This window comes from Protopterus annectens, chromosome 11.part0, assembly GCF_019279795.1.
Source record: "Protopterus annectens isolate FY-2018-M chromosome 11.part0, PAN1.0, whole genome shotgun sequence".
In the NCBI taxonomy this organism is placed as follows: Eukaryota; Metazoa; Chordata; order Ceratodontiformes; family Protopteridae; genus Protopterus; species Protopterus annectens.
In genome coordinates, this window is record NC_056745.1 from 49,381,938 (window position 1) to 49,402,452 (window position 20,515).

Sequence of the window (20,515 nt, forward strand, 5' to 3'; positions counted from 1 at the left end):
TGATACACGATTGGCCCCCGGGTCTAATGTATGCTTTTCCCCCGTTTCCCCTCATCCCAAAATGTTTACAGAAAGCTCAAAGGTTGAGAAGCAAAGTGATCCTCATTGCCCCTTATTGACCCCGTCAAGTCTGGTTCTCTTTCCTATGGCCTCACCTGATTCACAGCCTGTGGATCCTGGATCAATCTCAAGGACTGCTGTTTCATCCTCAGGGACTGACTCACCCCAAGCTCCACAGCCTCAAGCTCACAGGTTGGTTTCTCCACTTCCGATAATTGCCAGGCTACCTGATATTTCATCCCCTGTTTGTGAGATCCTTCTGATGTCGCAGAAACCATCCACCAGAAAAATTTATTTCAGTAAGTGGACTAGGTTCTCTAGATGGGCCAAAGAACAAAACATGGACTCCTTTTCTGTGACTATTCAGAAGATCCTACAGTATCTCACTACCCTGTTGCACGCAGGAGCTTCAGCATCGACGGTTATAGTACATTTAGTAGCTATTGCAAATTTTCACAATGGAATCGACAATTCATCTATTATGTCACACCGACTGTGCAAAACCTTCATGAAAGGAGTATTACATATTAAACCTCCTGTCAAGCCCCCTATAGAGCCATGGGACTTGACTTTGATGCTTCAGTCATTAACAAGTCCTCCTTTCGAGCCTTCTAACTCATATGATATGAAATTTTTGTCTTGGAAAACTCTCCTTCTAGTTGACCTTACCTGAGCGAAAAGAGTATCCGAGTTGCAGGCCTTGAGTGTCAAGAGACCATACTTGAATTTCCACAGGGATAGGGTTTCTCTATGTACTAATCCCTCCTTTTTGCCGAAAGTCATTTCTGTTTTTTCCATCAACCAATCTATTGACCTACTGATTTTCTTTTCCCACCATTCAAAGAGAGGGGAATACCTTCTGTATACCCTCGATGTTCATAGGCAACTTCATTTCTACTTGGACAGAACTAATCCTTTAGGAAAACGGATCAATTGTTTGTAGCTTTTGCAGGACCCAGATTGGGTAGGCCTGTCTCCAAAATGACTTAATCTTCTTGGCTCAGAAACACCATTACTTTCATCTATCATCACAACAAAGTGTCCTTGCCTTCCAAAGTCAAGGCTCACTCAAATAGATCGATAGCAACCTCAGTGGCCTTTCATTCCAGAGCCTCTGTGGATGATATCTGCACAGCAGTCACTTGGGCAAGACCTCATCCCTTTATCGCTCATTACAAATTGGATTTGGCCTCCAGGGGAAGAGCATCTTTTGGTTCTATGGTGCTCAGGAATGTCCTTCCTTAGGACCACCCAGGACTCAAGTCCTATCAGTAAGGAATGAATGAAGATTTGCAACATCAGATAAAGAAGTTATATCTTACCATAATGTTCCATCTGTGTTGTAGATCTTCATTCATTACTTCCCACCCTACTTACCCCTACCTGGACTCCTGGTGGACTTTAGGATCTCCTTATTAGTTAGGGTATCTGCTCAGACAGACCCTCCTACTATCACTATTAATCTTTTTATACTATAAGGGTGGGCAAACTTGATCTGAAGAGGCTATGAGAGGGGCATTGTGGGTAGGACTTAGCTGAGAGTTTTTGGCTGGCTCGAGCTTGGTATCGGCGGTGTCGGTTCCAAGGATGGAACCAAAGTCCCATCAGTAATGAATGAATGAAGATCTACAACACAGATGGAACGTTATGGTAAGACATAACTTCTTTTGTGTTGCTAGATAATTCTACCAAACCGAAATCCAAACCAAGATACAGAAGATTTATAACAGATTATATGGAAGCAAAACAGTCACTATGTAAAACTAATTGGAGTGATGCATTCATTGGAAAGACTGCAGAAGGAATGTAGAAAGTTTTGAAATAGAAATTGAATGCAGAAAATCAAAGAAATGTGTAACATCAGGATCTGGGGACACAATGTCAGGAGGATATATTTCCATAAGAATGAGATACTTCATTAAGGTGAGAGACAAAAAATATAAGAAATGGAAAAGAGGCTGAACTACAGCTTGGAAGGCTGAAGTAAACACGCTGTATAAACAAGTTAAGGATAGCTTGAGACAAGATCAAGAAAAATTTGAAGAAAATTTATATAAAGATATTGAGCATTAGTAGGAAACCATTTTATGGACACACAAGATGTGGAAGGTGGAAGGAGAAAAGACATACAAATTGATAAACTGAGTGTATATTCTAAAATTTATGGTCAGACAACAGTTTATAGATATGTTTAGAAAAACTTACGCAAAACAGTTTGACTCCACAAAGGGGGTGATAAGTTGTCCTAGCAGCATTCAGGTAACCTCAGATACTAAGGTTAAATTAAATAATATTAAAAAAGAACTTTGCAAAGTGGCTCCAAACAAAGCACAAGGAGGAGACATAATTAGTAATAATGACCTGAGACCACTTCAGCAAGAACTTACAGTACCATTGTATCTAACATTTACTAGGTCATATAAAAATGGGAAGATTCCTCAAGATTGGAGACATACGTTTATTAAACCTGTCTTTAAGGAAAAGGGTGTAGGACAAACCCAGAGTCATACAGATTCGTAAATCTATTTTCATGTTGTGGAAGAATAATGGAGAAGGTAATATTGGATAAGTTATTGTGAGAATTGGATAGGTTGGGACTTGAAACTATATATCAGCATGCATATATTGAAAATAGAGCTATTACCACCTGTGACACTGTTTTATAACAATATAATAACAGCTATGAATAAAAAATGTGTTGTGGTGTAATTTATATAGATTTAACATCAGCATTTGACAGGGTCATACACAAAGCACTGATCAATAACTTAGAACAACTAGGTATTGATTTACTCTTGATAAGATGGATAGCTGCATGGCTTACAAAAAGGACATGACAAGTATCATACATTAACTGGATAGGTGAAGTTCTTGGTTATAGTCAGGGTATGCCACAGGGGGCTCTGTCCTAGAACATTACTTGTTTCGATTGTATCTTTCAGATCTATTGTTTTCATCTCAGATGTTCTGTAGTCTGTATGCACTTGCAGATGACTTAAAATTGAGTAAACTGATTACATGTGTTACAGATCAGGAATGTCTGCAAAATAACTTGACTAAATTGACCATTAAGGCACAGGAGAATAATATGCTGATAAATGCATCAAAAACTAAGCATATGAGATTTTGAAGACATAAATTGAAAGGTGAATATTTAATACAGCACACAGTGATTGAAACTGTAGATTCATTTAAGGACCTGGGTATATGGGTAGATCCAGCTATGATTTTTTTTCTAATCACATCAGCCAATTGGTTAATAATAATTATAGAACTATAGGCTGTATAAAAATATTTATAAAGCCTTTGAAATCAGAACTCATGAAGTCATTTTTTGTTAAATTTATTAGACTCAAATTTGAGTATGGAATAACAACACGTGAACCTTATAAGAAAACGAGCATGATTATAATGGAAAGATTACAGCAGAAGTATACCAAGGGCATCCATGGATGTAAAAATTTAAGTTATTCTGAAAAACTAAAATATCTGAACTTGTACAGTGTCTCTTGCAGATATCTAAGAGGAGATCTTATTCTGGTATAGAGACAACTACCCCTGGAATGTTTGGGGTTATCAAAAAGTACTAGAGAAGCATCAGATAATCTATGTAGAAGATTCTATAGGATATGCAAAGTGTACTAATTGGTTCTCTGATAGAGTAGCTGATGCATGGAACAGACTACCAAATTACATTAAAGTAAGCACTAGTGTAGAAATGTTGGAGAACAGCCTGGACACTTATTATTTGAAGAAGTATTATGGTATACTGCAGGCTAGAAGGGCATCAAGGCCCATGCTTGAAATATTTGTATGTATGTAAGACCAGCTCTTGTAGAGTTTTTAGTCAATTCTAGAATAGAAGCTGCTGTTAAAAAAGGGGTTATTAGTAGGGCATATGAAATATTACATGATAACTATAAGACTTGATCAGAAGAGGTTAGAAAGGTTAGGAAGAATGACTGGAAAGATAATTTGCAAAGGAACAATGGGAGGAAATCTGTATGGCTCCCAAGTATGGAAGAGTGCAGCAGGTTTAGGGATGTTCATCGTGTTTCACTGTTGCAGTCATTACTCTTGGGTTATCCTGCTGGCAGGCTACCCTCAGTCGGCCAGAATTCCAAAGTCTAGGTCCGGCGTCGGTTGTTGTCGCCTCTTCCCTGACGTCAGTGCGCCAGGGGTATAAAAGATGCAGCCTACGTCATTTTCTTCAGTCTTTATTGTCGCACTGTGCCCGAAGCAAAAGCAGTTCGCAAGTGCCGGTCGGCCGACTCCTGAGATTTTCAAATCCGAATTTCAGAACCGAAGTCTTCATTAAAGCTAAGTACCCCGTTGGGGAAACTTTTTTCTTGCTCTAGACCGATGTCAGAAAAAGTTAACAATTGTATTTCTTGTGGGAAGCAAATACCTCATAAGGATTTTCACTCTTACTGTATTCCTTGCCTAGGCCCTGATCACAACGTTGCTAGTTGTCGGTTTTGTGCTAGATTTAACCAACACACTATCAAGCGTCGGTTCGATTTTGCATTTCATTACTTTGGCCGAAGATTTAATTATATAATGCCGTCGGAACAGCCGACAACAGGAGTTTACAAAAAACGCAAGGACAAGGATAGGCATCCGAGGTCCAAAACCGACGACGAAGCCTCTACTAAGCAAGTCGCCGGTTCTCAGTGAGGCGCTTTCGCAGCCCCTGGCGCCCGCTACCTCAGAGCCACAGGCTGCTACCGACTCCCATGTGGAGCCGACTGGGCCTCTGGATACTTAAGGTATTGGACACTCAGGAATCACTCCCTCAGATGGGTCCGGAGCCGCTGAGCAGGCATCAGCTTCTGAGGGTGTCTTCAGACATACACAACTATATATTAAGCCATCTTCAGCTTCAAAGACAAAGACTAAAGCAGCTCTAAAGACAAAGAAACAAGTACAGCATTGTCCTACTTAGACTTCCATGCCTAAAAAACAGATGCTCAAAATGGCCGAAGACCTAGTTACTTTGATCAGGGGCTCCCATCCCCCTCCTGATGAGGCCTAGGCAAGAGACAGAGTATGATTCTTCTGATCAGGTATCTATTTCCTCTGATTCCTCTTCTGAACAGGATTACTCCATGCTTCCCTATGAGGATTCTGATGCTGAAGAATCCATTCCTTTAGCCTCTCCTCCTGAGAATTATTCTTTTGGGGAAACACTGCATACTATGAGGGAGCATTTCCACTGGGAGAGCCAAGATTATTCTGAATCTAAGAAAAGGCTCAGAGACTTTCTGCTTCTTCCTCAGCACAGACCCCTTGCTATTCCACGTGTTCTAGACATTGTAGATGATGTATTTTCAGAGTCCGGTCTGTCCGCTGACTCTTTACCCCCTGCACCTGCTAAGCCAGACAGATACTACAGGGTCCTGGATTCTCATAAATTCCTATATAAAAACCCTGCTGCTAACCCAGAAACTATATCTCAGGGTCCCAAGGGGGTTAAAGCTTCCACTGCAAAAAACCATGTCCCCACTGATAGAGATTCTAGGGCTCTAGACAGATGGGGGAAAAAAGTTTACACTTCTGCCACCCTGGCTGTACGGGCTTTAAATTGTCAGTTTCATATGCTTAAATATCAGCAATATTTAATGTCACTACTTAAGCAGAAAATGTTGACAATACTGAATGTTCAGAGAACAAGGAATTGCAGGATTTATTGCATGCAACTGAACAAGTGGGAAAGCATACTTTGCAATGTTGGTATGATTCACTGGAGGCCTCTTGCAGGGCCGCTGTTACAGGTTCTGTTATAGGTTCATAGGTTCATAGGTTCATACTAGGCTATCTGCCCGAGGGCATTTACAAGCCTAGCCCATCGTTTTGTGGCTTACGCCACCCCTTTAGTATGGGGAACTATACCCATTATTTTGCTGTGCCTCTGTCGAGCAGTGACACTGAGGTAATCCCTGGGGTATATCTGCGATCTCCCATCCATTGGTCAAGATTTCTCTTGAACAAGGCCAGCGAGGTGCTCTGCCTCACATGTACTGGGATTTTGTTCCACAGCATAGGGAGTCTTTGGGTGATGAATCTATCCCTCCAGCACGTCCTATTAATAGCCGTGTCGAGGTTTAAGTCTCCCGCCCTTGTGGCTCTGATGGATCTAGATTTTTTGAGGTGAAGCATATTCATCAAATCTGGATTTGACATGGCCTTGTATGTTAGGCAAAGGTCACCTCTGAGCAAGCGGTAAGCGACTGAATAGAGCTGGAGTTCTTTCAGTCGGGCAGCATAGGACTGATTTTTGAGACCCTTTATCCTTTTGGTGAGGAACTTTTGTGGCCTCTCCAGCTGCTGCAAGTGTCGGGTCAGATACATCCCGAATGGGGCATTGTACTCAATCATTGGTCTGATGAGTGATGAGTAAAGGGAGACTATGGCCTCCCTTGATCTAGATGAGAATCCCTTCATGATAAGGTGGGCAATGTAGAAGGTCTTCCTAACTACTTTAGCTACATGGGTGTCGAATGACAGGCTGCTATCAACCTGGGTCCCCAGGTCCCTGATAACTTCTTCTGTGCTCAGTGGATTGCCACCTATTTGGTAGCTAGGGGTAACCTTGTTTTTCCCAAAGGGTATGACTATGCATTTTTTGGCATTTAACTTCAGGCCGTGGCTCTGGCACCAGTTATCCGTTTCTGTGAGACCCTTCTGAAGGATATCTGTGTCAGATGTGTTTTCTACTATGGCGCCCAGTTTGCAGTCATCTGCAAACTTTGTCAGCCATAACCCTCCTGTGTTTGCTTGTACTTCGGAAAAGTAGATGCCAAACAAGAGTGGGCCCAGGACTAAGCCCTGTGGGACGCCACTTGTGACAGGTTTTGAGTTTGACATGGCGCCAGCAACTCTGACCCTGTGGGTTCTGTCACTCAGCCAGTTTGCAACCCATCTTGTGATGTATGGGTTAACATTTAAGCTGATGAGTTTTTCAATGATACCCGAGTGGGGTATTGTGTCGAAGGCCTTAGCCAGATCGAGGTAGGCTGTATGGACTGCCTTTCCCTCGTCAATGGCTTTGGTGACTGTTTCGAAGAAGTCAACCAAGTTTAAAAGGCATGATCTGCCTTTGACAAAGCCAAACTGGGTTGGATCCAAAGTCTGCAAATTCCCTATGTCTTTATTTATGAGGTCCATTATGATCCTCTCCATGGCTTTGCAGATAAGGCTTGTCAAGCTAATGGGCCGTAATTTCCAGGGTCGGTGGAGGCACCGCCTTTGTGAAGTGGGACCACAGTTGCAGTGCGCCACTCCTGGAGTGTATCCAGAGTTAAGACTTTGATTAAACAGCTGTCCTAGCTGTGGGTTTAATTCCTCATTGAGTTCGTGGAGCACACAGCCGGGGACACCATCAGGTCCCATGGATGCTGTGTTTTTGCTTTGGAGAGAGCAGTTCTCACTTGGGCTGGAGATGTTTGGGGGCTGCAATCGTTTGGTATAGATATCTCTCCTTTTGGGCGGCGGGAGAAGTTTGCACTGAACCTGTCAGCCAGTATGTTGGCAATGTCTGTAGGATCAGTAATCTTCACATCATTTTGAACTAGTTCTGAGCATATCTGGGAGTTTCCTCCTAGGTTTCTAACATAGCTAAAGAAGGCCTTATGATTGTCTTTTGAGTCTTTAGCTATTTTTCTCTCGAAATTTGCTTTGGATGATTTTATGAGAGCTCTTAGTTTTTACTTATAGTGATCAAGGGTGTCTTACCTTTTAAGGATTTTGCTCTATCTTGTAGTAGCTTCCTCCTTTTATTGTAGAGTTTGTTTATGGCTGGGGTCCACCAGACTGGACGCTTGCCTTTGGTACTAAGAGTCTTTGTTTTGTTTGGGATTGCCTTATCCATGCAGTCCTGCAGGTGCTGGTAGAAGGTGTTTGTAAGTGATTCAGCGGCTTGAGTACTGTTTTCCGCCGGCTCGGGGGCCTTAAAGGAGACCACACTAGTCTTTAGAAGTGTGAAGTCGGCTTTTGAGAAGTTCTTTACTGTGGTCTTTTTTATTTCAGGTGGGGGTGGGATGAGGACCTCCAGCGAGATTAGTTTGTGATCTGATCTCACCAGTGAGGGGTATACTTCCGGTGTTGAACATTGTGCTCCCATGTTCGTGATGATGAGATCAAGTATGTTATCTCCTCTTGTGGGGATGGCTTATTAGAAGGCATGCTTGGTGAAAGGAACAGAATCTGCCTGATCATGTTAAAGCAAAATTATATTAGATGCACCATTACAGCATGATACTTTGGTACTAAAGCAGAAGAGGTGTTGAAAAAAATGGAGGATAAAGCAAAATCCATGCAGACAGTCAAAGATTTCTTACAGGTACAGCCACCCAGGTTTAGCAGGAACTGTCCTTCTAAAAATTGGTCCTTTCCAGTCTCAGACAGACCACAAAGAGGCAGATACAGGCGTCCCAGAGGCAGATCTCAGCCCCAAGGCTCATACAGGCCTAAACAATGGGGTGCTCCTACCTCCAAAAGCGGAGAAGACAAATCAGAACCTTACAGGAAACAGTCCCAATGACTTTCCTCTACCAGTTCCAAGCAGTTTTCTTTTGACAACCACCTTAGGGGGAAAGCTAGCACTTTTTTCATCAAATTGGCAAATGGTTACCCAAGACAAATGGGTCCTGAACATAGTGTCCCAAGGCTACAGGTTCCATTTTCACACTCTACCAAGGTCAAAGGGCATGCCAGACCTGCCACACAATCAATGGGCAGAGGTACAAAAGCAAATTACAGCCCTCATGGACATGAGGGCCATTCAGCAAGTACCACAACAAGAGCAGGGGCAAGGATTTTACTCCAGACTTTTCCTAGTACCCAGGAAGGACAAAACCTGGAGACCAGTTCTGGACCTGTCTATACTAAATACGTTTCTGGAAGTTCCAAAATTCAAGATGTTGACTCTACAGCAGCTACTGCCCATGCTGAGCAAGAGGGCTTGGCTCGTAACTTTGGACCTAAAAGAGGCATACCTGCATGTCCCAATCTGACAATCTTGCAGAAGATACCTCAGATTCATAGCTGGCTCAATGCATTACCAATTCTCTGCACTGCCTTTTGGCTTATCTACTGTGCCCAGGGTCTTCACAAAATGCCTGGCACCGGTAATTGCGTTTTGCAGACAAAAAGGAATTCAAATATATCCCTACTTGGACGACTGTCTAATTCAAACAGAGAACAAAGACACTCTTCTAAAGCATCTGGCATTTGTAAAAAAGATTACTATTTGGCCTAGGGTACACAGTAAACGAAACGAAATCAAAACTAGTGCCCTCTCAAGAGATAATATTCCTGGGTGCAAGCTTAAATACAACTGTCCAGATGACTTATCTCACGTCAGACAAGCAAAAACAACTGACTACTTACTTCAAGAAATTGGCAACAAAAACCCACTTATCTGCAAGGAAAATCCTGCAGGCCTTGGGTTTCATGGCATCCTGCATTCTACTAATTCCATATGCCAGACTGCATATGAGGAAACTACAATGGTATCTGAAAAGTGTTTGGACTCAGCATTGCCACAGCCTGGAGACAGTAATTGCACTCATTCCCTGCCTACAACAGGAGTTTCGATGGTGGGCAGAAGCCTGTCACCACAACAAGGGTCTGCCATTCAGTTTACCCACAGCCAGACAGACACTTACAACGGATGCATCAGATTATGCCTGGGGGGCCCTATATGGCAGGAAAATGTATTCAGGGCACATGGCCTGCAAACCAGATGCATCTTCACATCAATCAAAAAGAGATGCTAGCTGTTCAAAATGCCCTGACAGCTTTCAAGGACCTGCTTCATCCAGGACAGTTACTGATAAAGACAGACAACACTATGGTCATGTGGTACATAAACAAGCAGGGAGGTACACATTCCTACCCCCTCTGCAGACAAACAATGACCTTATGGGACACAGCATTGGCTTTTCAAGTTCACCTGCAAGCACAATTCCTGCCAGGAAAAACAAATACTCTGGCAGATTTAACTAAGCAGAAACCTCATGGATCCCCACGAATGGAAACTGGATCCACAAGTCTTCAGCATGATAATAAGGAAATGGGGATGCCCAGACATAGATCTATTTGACTCCCCTCACAACTGTCAATTGCAGAGATTTTGCACAAGGATTTATCACAAGCAAGCATGGAAAGTGAACGCCCTATCATTCAGCTGGAAAAATCTAACAGTATATGCTTTTCCCCCACTGCCTCTCCTTTCCAGAGTACTCCTAAAGGTCAGACAAGAGAAGCCAAAAATGATACTGATTGCACCAGACTGGCCACATCAGCACTGGTACCCAAACCTAAAGAGTTTGTCTCAAGGTCCAGCATGGATATTGCCTCAAACTTCTCACTTGCTGACTTAACAAAACGATCAGATCCTGCACAGCCAACTCAGGACCTTAAATCTGGCAGCATGGCGGATAATGTAGCCATTCAGAACACTCCTCTTTCAAAAGCTGTTATGGATGTTATCTTGGAAGCCAGGAGGCCCAGTACCAGAAAATCTTATGCAGAAAAATGGAAGAGATGCTGTGCTTGGAACCAGGAACAAGGCATAGACAACGTCTGTACCAAATATTCCTCAGATTTTACAATACCCAACTGAGATGCTGAACAAAGGCCTTTCCTTCTCATCAATTAAGATTCATGCCTCTGCCATTTCTGCACATTACAATACGGAACCACCTATCTTTTCTCATCCTTTAATAAGGCAGTACCTCAGAGGAGCCAAAAACATTAGGCCTCCAAAGAGAGCACCAATTACGGCCTGGGACCTCAATTATATTTTGGAAAAACTCACACTGCCTCCTTTCGAGCCAGCATCAACAGCAGATATAAAATTCTTATCCTGGAAAACCGCTCTGCTCCTAGCAATAACATCTGCAAGGCGAGTCTCGGAGTTACAAGCACTCATGGCTGTGGAACCTTTCATCATTTTTCATCCAGACAGGGTTTCTCTGAGGACAAACCCTACATTTATGCCTAAGGTGGTGTCCAGTGTGGCCCTCAACCAAACCATTCACTTGCCTACCTTTTACCCAAATCCACAGAACAAGGGTGAGAAAATTCTGCATTCTTTGGACATACACAGGCAGTTGCGCTTCTACTTGGACAGAACTAAAGCTTTCAGAAAAACTGAGCAACTTTTAGTGTCATATGCTGCAGGATCACAAGGAAAGGCTATCTCAAAACAGACTATTTCTAATTGGATAGGCCATTGCATCTGTTTCTGCTATTTTCAACATGGCAAATCAGTGCCTAAGGGCATTAGGCCTCATTCCACCAGAGCAGCAGCCACTTCAGCAGCCTTTCTCAGAGGAGTAGCAACCAAAGATATCTTAGAGGCTGCAACTTGGAGTTCAGTGCACACCTTTACAAAGCACTACCAGTTGCCTCTCTACTCTAAGTCCAGAGCAGGCTTCGCCACTGCATTTCTGCAGGGACTCATAGCCTCTCTTAATCCTATTTAGCCCAGCCACCCATCCTCAGCTTTGGGATTCTACCCAAGAGTAATGACTGCAACAGGGAAACACGATGAACATAGTACAGTTGTGTACCTACCATAAATGTAGATGTTCTAGTGTATTCACTGTTGCAGTCCAGGTTACCCACCCACCATCCCCCTTCTCTTTGCTGGGACTTATCTGCACTTCTCTATCCTATACAACCTTTTTAGTGTATTTGCTTGTAGATGAAGGAAATGTTATTTTTGTGCATGCATTTCTTATTGGTATATTTTTCAGCCTACCTATTTGGGGCACCTGACATCTTGGGCCAAGAAAAACTGAAGAAAATGGCGTTGTCTGCATCTTTTATACCCCTGGCGCACTGACGTCAGGGAACAGGTGACAGCAACCGATGCCGGACTTAGACTTTGGAATTCTGGCCGACTGAGGGTAGCCTGCCAGCAGGATAACCCAAGAGTAATGACTGCAACAGTGAATACACTCGAACATCTGCATTTATGGTAGGTACACAACTGTACTTTTTTACTTGGAAGTGTTTGGATAGGTAGTTTTGTACCCTAAGCAGACATTGGGAATCTTTCCTCAGGTAGATAACAAATGCTGGAAGTGTGATAGAAAACAGAGAAGTGGCAGCATGCTTTTTTGAGAATGTAACAAGTGAACAGACTTAAAAAATTCCCTACAGGGTACTCGGTCAGAAATGTTGGGGAAGCAAATGACTTTAACTAAAAGCAAATGATTATTTTGATGAGAGTGTCTGACTTGCCTATGCATAGTAAGACATTACTGTTTTTAATACTGTTGGTTACCAAAAAGTCAATTACTAGAAAATGCAAATCCAAATCTAAACCAGCTGTAATTGAAGTAGTGAATGTTGCAAAGGAGATGAACTATAGGTGGGATCTTTAGAAATGTGAATGTCCAAATTATTTAGAAGTAAATGCAGGAGGTAGAGGAGTGAGGTTTAAGGGAATGCAGCAATCAAGCAATGTATGTAATGTTAGAGTGAGTAATAATTGTTAAAAAAATTATATATATGTATGTAATGTGATGTACATGAATATAAAAATGTTTGTGGTTTCTCTTCTTTCTGTTAATGCCCAGGTGCACTTTTTTACTTATAAATCTTCAACAGTTGTATTACATGCAGATGATGTTTTTATATTTAGACTGAAACTGTTTCCTCGTCATAGAAAGTCTGTTACAGGATGGTTTGATCAACCTGTCTAAAGGTATTGATAAAAACATGCATTTAGTAAATAATAAAAAGCAGTTCATATGCTTTTCAGAATTAATAAAAAGTTAAAGCTTTCAGATTCTACTAAGATCTTTAATTCACAAGTTAATCAGTTGCAACAAATTTCATAGTTACAAATAGTTCTGTTGTATTCATTATTTTTATTCAAAGAACATACAGAACTAAAGATGGGGAAGGTAACAGCCAAGCTCAATATATTTACATTTGTATTAGATTACCATTCTTCAGATCTTGAAAGATTAATCATGCGAAACGTGTTAATACCCAAGCTAGAGCATTTCATTCCAATAGTATCATTACAATACAGTCAAAATACTATGTAGATTGCTATTAATAACATATGTAGATTCTGTATTCTAGCCCAGGAACTGACCAATACTGCATTACACTGCAAAAAGCCAACTGGCTTGTGGTATTGTTTGAGCAAATCTCCTTTTATCAACACTAACATTTAGTCTACTGCACAGAAGTAAATATCCCCCTTTGAAACGAAAGTTAAATTTTCAGGACTTCAGTTATAATCCTGAGTTAATATAGAATAATTTCTCATATTGCACAGACTACCTTTTGTATTAGTAGTGGGAATAAAAGAGCTGTAGAAAAATTACCCTAGCAAACTGGAAACATTTACCTGTGGCTATCAGAAATTTAATTTAAGAACTTGTTATTAGCATGTCTAAAGAAGGAGGCTGACAGGTGTTACTGTTTTATTTATTGACTGATTGACTTATTTCAGTATGAGATCCAAGTGAGTGGGCTAGTCCTGGGAATAATTTTAGCTGGGACTTGGATCAAAGATAGACGAAATACAGCAAAGTAACAAGCAGATAATGCAGAAGACAGTTCAGAGGGAATAATATCTAAGCAACAATAAGCAGAAGGAGCATGACAAAGCAGGAAAGACTGTTGCATATGTAGAATAACAGGAATTAATCCTTCATGACAGTAAGGGTACGTTTTGTTAACACTGTCTGTTTCACTTATTTACATGTTTGTAACATTCTTGATCAACATCAGTAGGACATAAGTTGCATTTTTAGAAAATATGTGCATGATCCGGAATGTATGATACCTATGCCACTGACACTGAATTATTTCTTATTAATGGTTAAGGTTTCATATGTGTAATTAATGCTGAATAATCTACATTTTAATTACTAAATTGCAAAAACAGAAACAATGCATACATGCATATACATGAGCACATGCACACAGTGAAGGACATTTGAGAATTAGTTTATAAAAGAAGTTAAAATAAACAGAACTGAGGGCAATGATACCTGTCCCCTAGGGGCTGGACTCTCATGATTCAGGTATATCACAACGGAAAACAGATGCTGTTGAAAACAAAACTTTTGTAAAACTTTTATGATTTGTGCAGATAACATTGTTGCAGTGAGTGTGGTATGAGAAACACTGCTACAGCTTGAGATTAAGCCTAGTTACAATGTACACCTTCTTAGAAGACATTTACTCCTGTTTGCAAGTGTAGACTGCCCTGCAACTCCCATCGTCTACCCAAGGCTTTCATGTTTTTCATGAGTGTCTGCTCACTCCCAGCGCAGAGTACATAGGTGAAGGACAAGTCCAGTTGCCCCATACTGTACTATGTATACATTGAATGTTGATGCCAACAGTACAAGCAGTGATGAATATTGCTTGATCAGCCAATGTGTAGGTAGTGATTTGTAGTGCTGTGGTGATGCCGTAGGTGCTAGCATGCATCTAATATTTGCTTGCCATCTTTAGCATTACCTGATGGGCCACACTGCATCTGAGTGACATGCCTACGGGTTCTACTACTCTTTATATCCAGAATGAGGGGAGGAAGAGCTAGGTAATGGCTGCTCATGCCCCCTCCTCCAACTGAATGTCTGGAACTAGAGTTACCCTTGTAATCAGTTTGTGGCAGTTGCTGTGATCAGCTCTGCTTACGCAAAATGATTGGAGGGGTATCATTCAGATAGATTATTATGTTGTGTCATAAAAATAACACAACAGCTTCTGCCATTAGTAATAGATGGCTGACAGTGATAGTCATGAAATAAAAATCCCTAAGAACCTCCATTACCTAATTCCTAATCTGTGTTTGATTTATGTGAAAAATAGGTCAGACACAGGCAAAAGTCAGTCATTTGTTATGAAGAACATTCAGAAGTATAGGGCTTTCCCAGTTCACTGTTCTTTGTGCATTTTCTGACACTGTTTTCTTTTCCACTGTGGATCACTGAGACCCCAGTGTAATTCTCTTGACAAAGGCTTCTTTATTCCATTAATTCTGTGTGTGGCTCATAATTCTAATTAATACTGTTAAATCTGGTCCTAATCATTGGTAACACTAATGGATATCCTTCTTGTACACTGTTGAACATGTTCAAATTATCGTACATATGAAGGCTAGCCCAGTGGAGAAAAAGCAGAGCATCTGTTTGCAGTGCAAGCAACCCAAGTTTGGGAATGGAGTCAAGCCACTTGAAGGAGCCAGGTGTGGGGGTTGAGGTAGAATGAAGTGGCCAACTTACAATTCTGCTGTCACTGGGGAAGAGTTTTGGGAAGCCTTGTGCCTGTGAAGTCTGTGGTGGAGACCAGGAGCCTTACAATTCATATAGTCACATTACAGGGGATGGTGATGATATCACTGATGTCATTGCACTTGCCACAGACTAAGATAGGGACTTTGACTGGCCACTGTGAAGATGATGGCTGCCATCTCCTTCCACACAACGCAGAGATGGATCCCTTGATCTCCAGGGTTACAAGAGAGTTACTGTCTAGGCTGAACCCCAATAATGCAGCGCACTATCCATGCAAAGACATGCATCTGGAGCATTTCTCCTCAGGCCTTTGCTGAAAATAGAGTCTGTCCTAGTTGGACTTTCCCGGGCAACATATGTTAAATAAGTAAATAAATAAATAAGTTGGGGGCCTACTGGGTGAAGGGTCACGCAGGAGGTAGCCATATGAAGTAGTTGGGTTCTGAGACTTTGGTGGGTCTAGAAGCGAAGAGTACAGTCAGGAAGCTAGGAGGGATAAGTTATAAAACATTTAACATACATGTGATGCATTTTATTTTGGTTTACAGAATTTTTCTTCTCAGAATGTTTAGAACTTGAACACCTGATTACATCTTGTATTTTAATTTATTAGTTAAGTTGCCTTATGCTGTGTATGCAATGCATTATCTTGGCAGCAAGTGCATTTTTTAGGTTGTCTTTTTAGTTAAATAATGTATATTATACATTGCTTTTCTGATTTCTTACATTGGTCAAATGTAACAGCATTGCCTGCATGGATCCTGTGTGAATAAAGAAGTGGAATTGCGGCCTGTGGATGGTGACTGGGGTCCCTGGGGACAATACAGTTCATGCTCAAGATCATGTGGTGGAGGGATCAAAATTGCAGCGAGAAACTGCAACAAGCCTGAGTATGTAGTCTTTCATTCTTATGTCATTTTTATTTCATTATAATTTTGATTTGTAAGTATCTGGTGTCATTTTATCACCACAAAATGTGCATTACCATGTGTGTATCAATTAAATGAAATAATTATATTAACTGTTACCTAAAAGAGAACTAAAGATGTGAAGTTGTTCTATCTCACCGTTCATTCTTACAGATGGGTTCGGAGCCGATCTCTCAGCTCCGAGTCGGCCTACTACAAAGCTCAAGGATTTCAAGTAGCTCGAGGCCAAGTCCCTATCCCTTGATGCAACTAGAGTTACCTCAGATGTAGTTTGCCGCTGCAACTGTTTGGAGGTTCTTGATAGCTCGGGCCAGTAAAAACTTTACTATTATTCTATTTCTAAAAATTATTGAGATTTTATTGTTAAAATAGTTAAATATTTAGGTTAGATAAGCTCTTATAGCTTTATCTGCAGTTTTCCCTTCCCTTGTGTGCCTTTTCATAGCTATATTTGGCCTCGTTTTTTTTTCATAGGCCTATTTAAATTTTCTGACTAGAAGTTATTTATTCAGTGACCTTTCTGTCACCCTCTTTCTTAGTCATAGTATTGTGTGATTACTTAGTGACCTTTTGTAAAAAATTTATAACTGTTAGAGTTAACTTGCTAGTGTGTAGTTTAGCGATTTTTCACTTACTAATATTATCTGCTTAGATAATTTGTGTGTGTGTGTGCTTGTTAGTCTTAGTTTGAGGGCTTGTGTGCTTATATTTAGCCTGTGTTTTATTAGAAGGCTTATTAATAATTCTTTGTAGTTAGCCTTAGTTTAAAGAGCTTGTGTGTGTTTATTGTTAGCCTGTTTTTTATTAGAAGGCTAATTTATATTTGTTGTTGTTGGGTGTGTCCATTTTTGTCATGGCTGATGACAAGGACAAACACCCTAAGACAGGGTTTAAAAAATGCCCTAAATGTGGGCAGAAGATGTCTGTTACTGACTGCCATGTCAATTGTGTCTACTGCTTAGATGCCTTGCACTTACAAGAAACATGTTCCATATGCCATTCCTTTTCCTCTCGGTTTCTCCAAGAGAGAAAGAGGAAACTTATTAACAGGGTTGTTGAAACCTTTCCAGGAGGCTTTGAGTGACCAGGATGGATCTAGTAGGTCCTCAAAGTCCACTAAGACTTCTGTGGATTCAGAAAAGTCAAAAAAGTCTGTGACAATGGCCCCACAGGTCTCGGAGCCGAATGTCTTTTCTTTTCAGTGCCAGTCCCCGGTTTTGGAACCGGTATCCGAAACTCCAAAATTTCCGCTACTTCAAGTTGGTACCGTCGAGCAATTCATCTCGGTCTTCTGTTAGCCTTTCAGATTTGGATGTGGATCAGGTGGTGCAGAAGCTTTTACAGGCACCGGCCTTTGCAAAATTGTTATCGGTTCCGACCAAGGCAGCTTTGGAGCCAAAGACCCTTATGCCAGCAATAACTCTTCCTCCTCCGAGCCATACTGGTCCTTCGGAGCTGGAGGAGTCAGACTTGCTGATTGTGGAGCCTTCGCAGCCGACGCCTGCTCCAGTGTCTTCAGTTCCGTTCACTCTGACATCCTTGGCGCTGATTGAGGACTCTAGGAGCCGTCATTCTCTGGTCGGGTCCAGGGAAGATAGTCAAACAGACTTGTCAGTTCCGACTCTGCCTCTCGGGGCTTCGGCTCAGATGAGCTCTGCTCCTACCCCGGGCTCGGAACCCACTGTCCTGGTGCCGGCGGTATTGACAGTTTCCCGGGATCTATTGGTCCCTTTGCATCGGAGCAGGCGTGCCTTCGCAGCCATGAGGAGGGTTATGTCCCCCAAGACATCCTCAACCTCAGGTCCGGCTTCTTCATCCTCTAAAGCTCCTGTGTCTGCTTCTGCCTCACAGATCCTAGCAAAACGCAGAGACCCAGAGCCTCAAGAATCCCCATTGGGTGGCCCATGCTCTTCCGAGACCTCACCAGAAGCTCCCACTGATGAGGTTCCCAGGAAGAGAGTGTGTAAGAGGAAACATTTAGACTCCTTTCAGGAGTCCCTAACATCTGATACAGACTTGGATGAATCAGAAGGGTCCCCACGAGCCACCTCTGAGGATATCTCATTTGCAGAGATACTTGAAATACTTAGGCAGAGGGGTGACTGGCAGTTCACCAACCCTACTGAGGACGGGTCTGTTCTCCTGAAGGCTTTCGAGTCTCAGCCCTCCACCTCTTCGGTGTCTCCGACCTTTGATGAGCTTATGCAGCTGGTCTCACGAAGGGCATGGGAGTCTCCGGACACCATGGAGCCTGTCCCTGGGAGGCTAATAAGTTAATTTCTGCCCCCCAAGATAAATCCTTCTTGACCAAAGGTGTGCCAGTTGATGCCATGGTGGTGGAGGCAGCAGCCTCCAAAAAGGAAACGCCCGAAACTTCCTCGTCTATCCATCCTCCTAACAGAGACTCCAGGATCATGGATAGATATGGGAAGTGCATGTTTAGTTCAGCGACTTTTGCAGTTAGTTCACTTAACTTTTTAACCCATTTTACGAGACTACAAAGAGATCTTAAAGAGCTGGGAGATACTTTTCAGGGTACAGTAGCTGCAGGAGCTTCCGACAAAGTTGCCTCCCAGCTTGCTACCCTCAACTCCATTGTTAACTCGTCCATGCGCCTCATTTCATATGCAGCTGATGGAATGAGCAGGGCAGTGGGTACAAAAGTTGCTTTTAGGAGACACTCCTGGATGTGCTTGTGTTCCTTCGTGGAGCCCTTCATGTCATCCTTTGTGAATACCCCTTTTGATGGCTCATCCCTTTTTGGGCCCAAAGTTAAGGAAACTTTGACCAGGTTTGAGCAGGTAGGAAAGAGTCTGTCTGCTGTCAGAGTCCGTTTTTCCACCCCTACCAGACTTTATCCCAAGGGTCAAAGGGGGAGGAAAAATGTGGTTCCGAAAAGCCCAAGGAGCCTTTCAGGACACACGTGGTGAACCCCCTCCAGGGGAGAGGAGGGGGCAATAATGGAAGACGCCGCCCTGACGGCAGAGGGGGTCCACAAAACCAGGGCAACAGGGATCACTTCTTTGGGAAGCTCTACCAGCGCTCCTGAAAGGAGGCCCGACTCTCCTGCTCTGGAGGCAGTCAGGGGTCGCTTATTTTTGTACTCTGATGCCTGGCTAAAAATAACAAATGACAACTGGGTACAAAGTATCGTTTCCAGAGGATACTTCAGCCCATTCGCCACACTCCCTCCACCGACAAGAAAAATCCTGGACGTTCCACCCAGATACAGGGAACAAGCAACAGTAGAGGTCTAGACCTTGCTAAGAAAAAGAGTCATCCAACCAGTCCCAGAAGACCAGACAGGATCCAGAACTTACTCAAGATTCTTTTTAGTTCCAAAAAAGACAGGGGACGGGAGACCTATATTTGACCTCAGCAGACTAAACAAATCTGTAAAGAAAGAGAAGTTTCGGATGGTCATGCATCAGTTGATACTTCCCTTCTTAGGGAAAGACAATTGGATGTTCTCAATACATCTCCAGGATGCGTACTACCACATAAAAATGGCCAGGCCATCCAGGGATCATCTGCGCTTTCGGCTGGGAGCCAATCATTACCAGTTTCGAGCCCTGCACTTTGGTCTGGGTCTATATCAGATCATCGAAACGGCAGAATTTCGAATGCTGTAACATCGAACTGCAAAACCCGAACCCTAACAATATCGAAACCTCAAAACAGCGTATTTTTTCCCAGGGAAAAAATTTGCTGTTCCGAGAAACACACACACACACCACAAGGACACTAAAAAGCAGCAATCCACACACATACATTTAAAAGTTACATCTAACCCTACACTACACTGCACATACACTACTATCTATCCTCATACCTTAACCCAAACCCTAACCATAAGGTCCGTCACTATCGCACACTCACCTCACCCACGCCCTAACCCTAACTCACTTAACCCGCCCCTAACCCCAAATTCTCACTATCGCATACTCACCCAGCCCGCGCCCTAACCCGAACGTCTGCACAATCACACACTTACCTTAACCCAACCCGTAACTTTCCACCGCATCGCTGAAAACAGCGAAGCCACAACAACAGCCAACCAAATTCTTTCCCTAGGAAAGAATTCAGTTTTGTGCAACTTCGCTGTTTTCAGCGTTCGCAATATTGGGTTCGATATTAGATCATTCGAAATTCTGCCATTTCGATAATCTAATATAGACTCCTTTGGTCTCACTACAGCCCCAAGTTTGTTCAAATGCATGGCAGTGGGTCACAGCTCACCTGAGA

General features: G+C 42.4%; 1 protein-coding gene across 1 annotated transcript in view; it reads left to right on the plus strand.

Annotated features, from left to right (window-relative positions):
- Nucleotides 1-20,515, plus strand: part of ADAMTS20 (ADAM metallopeptidase with thrombospondin type 1 motif 20) — a 3,636,702-nt gene that overhangs the window by 967,258 nt on the left and 2,648,929 nt on the right. The window contains exon 12 of the mRNA XM_044087413.1: nucleotides 16,086-16,231. Coding sequence (XP_043943348.1) covers nucleotides 16,086-16,231 — 146 coding nt within the window. The remainder of the gene's footprint in view (nucleotides 1-16,085; nucleotides 16,232-20,515) is intronic.